The sequence below is a fragment of the Argentina silus genome, assembly GCF_951799395.1.
Source record: "Argentina silus genome assembly, chromosome: 9".
NCBI classification, from domain to species: domain Eukaryota; kingdom Metazoa; phylum Chordata; class Actinopteri; order Argentiniformes; family Argentinidae; genus Argentina; species Argentina silus.
In genome coordinates, this window is record NC_139663.1 from 11,663,288 (window position 1) to 11,669,165 (window position 5,878).

The following is a 5,878-nucleotide window of genomic DNA, read 5'->3' on the forward strand; positions in this document are numbered from 1 at the left end:
TCTCTCCTTCCCTCTCTGGTATAGATTTGCCAGAATGATATCTCACTCTGTTCTGGGTGGAGGGTGATGGGAGCTGACAACACAATGGCATTGTCCTTGCTGATGTGAAGGGTCCTGGGGGTGCCGCTCCTATGTGTTCCAGCCTGACAGCCTGCGAACACACAGGCAGAGAGTGTGTGTAGACGGGGGAGAGGAGGAGGAGAGGAGGGGGGAGAGTAGCGTCGTGGTGCCAGGGGGGGTGAGAGGAGGAGAGAGATTGGCAAAAACAGAGAGGATGCTGGGATACGAAGGGGAACTAGGTTTAGAGAGAGAGAGAGTGATTCACCAAGCGTCATCTGACCGTTACCTTCAGTAGATGTTACACACACACACAGTATACATTATCAACAACACAGAAGACCTGGAATTAAAACAGCGAAAGATAGACACAAGTACAGATGCTTGTCTTTGTCCCCCTTTTAGAGCCATTCACATTGATTCTTAACAAAAGGTTGCATCATCACACCCAAAGGCCTTAGTTGCTCCCATAGACTACTGTATACTCTCTGGCTCCCCTGCTCTGCAAACATCCATGCTCAGACCGTGACCTCTGTCTTGCTGTTGGTGGGCAGCCCCTTGTGTTTGGGGTGCATGCGGGGAGACTGTCCGTAGGCCATGGGCTGGGTGAACAGCTCAGGGAGCGTCTCGATGCTGAACTGCCGCTTGTTTGAGTAAGCCTGGCGCCTGCTGTTCTGTTGATGTAGCTGCTGATGCTGCTGATGTTGCTGATGCTGGTGCAGCTGCTGCTGCTGGTGGAGCTGCTGCTGCTGCTGGTGGAGCTGCTGCTGCTGGTGGAGCTGCTGCTGTTGGTGTAGCTGCGTATGCTGATGCTGCTGCTGAGGCTGCCCGATGTGGGCTGCAGGGTGCTGGGTATGGCTCTTACTGGGGTCCCAGACTTTGAAGGCTGAGCTGGAGGTGAGCGGGTGGGTGTTGGTCTTGGAGATCTTGGGCTTGGGGAGCTGGGCGGCCGTGATGGTGATGGCCAGGGGGGCGTGGATGTCTGGTGGGGGGAGGAAGGGCTTGTCCTTGGGGTGGAAGGCGATTGGCTGGAAGGTGGGGGGCGAGGGCTGGTGGTGGACGTAGTCCACCATGGGGTAGCTCTTGTAGTAGTCTCTGGCTGCCGTGTCTGCAGAGAGGAAGGGGAAGAGTGAAAGATGTGGAGGAGAGAGAGAAGAAAGCAGTTTACATTTCATATTCAAGACCTGGCCCCACTTAACCTGTTGGTCCTTAAAGGGGCAATCTGTAATTGGTACATGCATTTTTTGACTTTTTTTTACATATAAATTAATTATATATAGCCATTAATAATAAATAGCCATAGATTATTGAAGAGTATAACTTATAAATGCCTCATGAGCTCAGATCAACTGTCAGGGGCCGTGTCCACTTTTTAGTTCAAAAAGCTGAGCACAGCGCTGTCTCTGGACGCTCAGCGCTCTAGCAGCTAGCAGCAGGGAGCCGCTTTGTTGTTGTTTGAATTACAGATTGCACCTTTAAAGATGGCTCCTATTGAGAATAGAATAGAATGGCGTAATATAGGATAGAATATGAATTAGGAAATGTCTTTTGTTGTACCACATAAGTAATGACGTTGTAATAATACTTTAACAACGTCATTAATGACACACAAGGTCATGCTGTAGGTTTATCACAGATTTGTAATTTGTAATTTATCAGCCATGTCATTACTAGAGGCTTGGAGCTTCATCCCCCTATTCCCAATCTGATCTTATCCCAACAATAACAGATTTCTGGTTAGTAGAAATAAAAGCCACCATAGTGTTTCTAAGCCAGCCTGGTGTCACTGTGGAGAGAGGAACCAAGGTGAGACACCTCTCATCCTGCCCTTGGCTTCCTCTTACGCAATGTACTATGTGCAACCTGTAGCTTCACACCACACACACACACACAGACACACACACACACACACACACCCGCCCGCCCGCCCGCACGCTCGCTCGCACGCACACACCTACACACACACACACACACACACACACACCATCACCCAACCATCATCCCCTCCCTAAACTTGCAACCTGTCAGGTAAACCTAGAATGCAAATGGAAGTGGAGCTGTGCTGAGTATACAACGGCACCTGTAGGGGCTTTGGTTCACGGTGAAGGAGAGGAGAGAGGGATGGAAGGAGGGGGGGGCTAAAATGCCTGAGGCCCCTCACCGTCGACAGTGAATGAAAAGAAAGGAGAGGAAAAAAGAAAAAAAGGATAAAAAAAGCAGCAGCGACTGGCGGATAAGCGGGAGTTTTGAGTGGAGTAAAAATAGAGCGGGTTTGTAGTGTCGTGTCAGATTAGCGCGAGAGCCCTGAGTGCTGCTCTGCTCTGTGAGGTCACAGCCCCCAGCCCCACAGCCCTCAGACACTAACAACCTTGTTTGCCTCACTGTTGTCTTTTTCTTTCCCTTTTTTCGTTGGTATAGAAAAAGGAAAAAACAACAACATTCTCCTGGTTGTTATTGTTTGTTTGTTTCATCCCCTCCTCCCATCCACCTCTCCCCCCCGCCTCACCCCAAGTCTAACCGCCCTGGTCTTCCTTTCACTATCGATTGAGAACCACGAGTAGAGAAGACACAGCTGCTGACAGCCACTGTGGACCGTGTGTGTATGTGTGTGTGTGTGTGTGTGTGTGTGTGTGTGTGTGTGTGTGTAAGATGCATGAATACATGTATGAATGCACACACTAGCAAAGGGTATACCCTTTCAAGTCAGAACATTAAGCAGCCAAGCAGCAAGTTGAGTTTTATCTTTAGTAAGGGTGGAATCCTAACTCGAGATCAGCTAGGCTAGAGCTTCCCCTACACTCTTAGAAAAAAGGGTTCCAAAAGGTTCTTCATTTGTCCCTGTAGAGGAACCCTTTGAAGAACCAATTTTGGTTGCATGTACAGTAGAACCTTTTGGGTTCCATGTAGAACCCTTTTGGGTTCCATGCTGAACCCTTTCCATTGAGTGTTCTAGATGATGTAGGAGAAGCTCTAGCCTAGCAGAGACTATACTGTATTACACAAACTCCATAAATACAGAATATTCAGGCTTACAAATGAGCCTAAGGTTTTAGAGAAAGTCAAGATCATAGTCTCACATCCTCTCACTCTCCCCATGAACACTATGATCATAGCATGAGTTGTGCTCATAGTCTAAAGTATGCTTACGGTACATTGCCCCTCAAAGCTAACGTAGTCAATGGCCAGACTCCATAACTGGACATCTTGAAGATCAAACAACACCCATACCATGTGCACTATTAACGGAGGTAAATTGCATTTCAATACAGAACATAGAGCACTGAGTGTCTCCTTTGTTAAGGGAAGTCCTCACTTCCTTCGAAACAGAGGAACTGAAGCATACAAATGAAGCTATTTCAAACGGCCAAATCACTGCAATTGTGGGAGATTCTTCAAGCAGGAGGCATTAAACAGCTATTATGTTGATAATGATGGTGGCTCTGAAAAGAGGCCTGCTTTCATGTTGCTGAGCATGCCAAGTTTGGCACACATGCCAGGGTTTAGACGGCTATGATGCCAGCGTCACGGTGTACACAACAACGAATACATTTACATACATTCTTCTTTTTCTGAAAGGGAATAAGCTGCTTGATTCCAGACCCTGCCAGTGTATAAAGACCCGTCACGTGATTTAGATAAAGAATAGCGCAGTCTTGCAGGTGCCAAGTCATTCATTATAATACTGGAGATGACGTCCATTGATCCACAGTCATTTGGAGGGCAGGCAGGGTGCTTCATACCGTTCCTCATTTCATTCCACGTGTTTGAGACCATTCCTCTTTCCGTTCCATGCATTACAATGAGCCCGTCCTCTACCTCCACCTGCATCCACTGGTGTAATGGATGCTACTCTTTAATTTGCGCGGTGGGGAACATGACAAAATGATACATTGGAAAAAGACTAGGGGGGGGGTGAAGCTCAGTAGTCTGAAGTGGCCCCTTGTCTCTTTTCCTTCACCTACCTGCAATGGATGGATAATGATGATTTGTCCATATTGCTTTCACTTATCGTGTGTTAAAAGTCAGTGCAGATGAAGAGAAGGAGATTATTGAGATGCACGCAACGTTGCAGCTCTTTCCCTTTGTACTCAACAGCTCTGCTTGAAATCACGTACAGTACTACCCAATTCCACTACACTTCCTGCGTGAGCTTTGAACAAAAGTGACCTCGGAGTTGCGACGTCGTCACAGGGAGTATCTCCGCCGCACCCCAGCCAGGCTGCACAGGAAGCGCGGCGGCGCGAGAGCATATGCGCCCACACGGGAGGCGGGCGGCAGGAGACTCTCTGCCCTCTCCGTCCATTTCTCGCCCTCTCCGTCTCTTCCTCTGTTCTCTCACCACCCCTCAGTGCCCTATGGCGGATGTTCTCAGGTCGTTAGGGTTTAATTAAGATACAGGGATTTGAGGAAGCTGGTCCAAGGACCTGCTGGTACACCTGGCAGAGGTAAGCTGGCGCCAGGGCCGGGGCCTTGTGATCAGCACTCTGTCCTCCCAATGACTTTGCCCACACAGGGAGTGAGTGGTGACCTGTAGTTTTGTTTATTGCCCTGCTGGTGGGCTGAAATCACGTGTGAAGAGATGAGACAGGTAACAAGCCTAGCCAAACTCAGCTGCTGGCTGTGTGTAAAGAGTGTGAGAAGAGTGTGTGTGTGTATGTGTGCGTGTGTGTGTTTGTAAGTGTGTGTGTGTGTGTGTGTGTGTTTCATCTCTCTACTTCAACGTCCTCTCATGTCTTTTCCTGTGTCGTTGCCATAGTTTAGAGCCATCTCGTGCGTCAAACTGTTTTTCTGCTCGTGCGGCCATCTGTGAGCATTTGTGAGCGTATGTGTGCATATGCGTGTGTGTGCGTGTGTGTGCGTGTGTATTTCATACGTTTGTGTCCCCAGGACCATACGGCTGTTCGCTCTGTTTTGTGAAACAGGAAGAAGTGATGAGCCCCTGGGGGGAGGGAAAGAAATACAGACTCGCTCTCTTCTGAAGATCAATTGGATTCAAATGAGATGCAGAGAATGTAAATACAAAGCTCCTGCCCGTGGTCCAGCACCAGCCGCGAGGCGTGCCCTTGTCAACGACCCGTTGAGGGAGCATGCCAACCTGTAGTGCCAGAGCACCCGTGCCCCAGCTGGCATCAGACATGGCATCCATGCTACGGAGGACCTACTGTGTTATAAGAAGTGTGTGTGTATGTGAGTGTGTGTGTGTGTGTGTGTGCGTGCATGCGTGCGTGCTTGCGTGTGTGCATGTGTGTGTTTGTGTGTGTGCGCATGCATATGTTTGTGTGTGTGTGTGTGTGTGTGTGTGTTTGTGTGTGTGTTTGTGCATATGTGTGTGTGTGTGTGTGTGTGTGTGTGTGTGTGTGTGTGTGTGTGTGTGTGCATGTGTGTGTGTGTGTGTGTGTGCATGTGTGCGTGTGTGTGTGCGGCTGTACAGCTGTGTGTGTGATGTGAGAGAGCCCTGAAAAATGAATGCGGCTCAATTAAAAGTGACTACATTAAAAAAACGCAGACCAAGTCACCCCCACTTATGCATTCTGTTTAGGGTCCAACTGGTGAGAGGGAGTTTGAAGTTATTAAACGTACAATCATCAAACAGAAATAGATATGACCATGAAGGAAAGTGTCTTGCATCACAACTGAAATGGAAATGTAATTTTAAGCAATTTTACAGCAAAATGTCAATGACAACGTCTTATGAATCCATTGGCTTTTCTATTGAAGGTCCCTGGGTGCAATCAAGCTTATTTAATCAGTGAGCAGAATAATAAGATGGGCCGCTTCACTCCCCGGCGTTGGTGCGTTTACGATAGGAGAACTAGACAGA

The 5,878-nt window shown here is 48.4% G+C and overlaps 1 protein-coding gene across 1 annotated transcript in view; it reads right to left on the reverse strand.

The window, feature by feature from the left end:
* Positions 1–575: 575 nt before the first annotated feature.
* The window catches only part of LOC310809298 (protein shisa-9), a gene marked incomplete at both ends in the record, with an annotated part of 51,170 nt that continues 45,867 nt past the window's right edge, over positions 576–5,878 (reverse strand). Inside the window, one exon of the mRNA XM_083676493.1 lies at positions 576–1,165. Coding sequence (XP_083532619.1) covers positions 576–1,165 — 590 coding nt within the window. The remainder of the gene's footprint in view (positions 1,166–5,878) is intronic.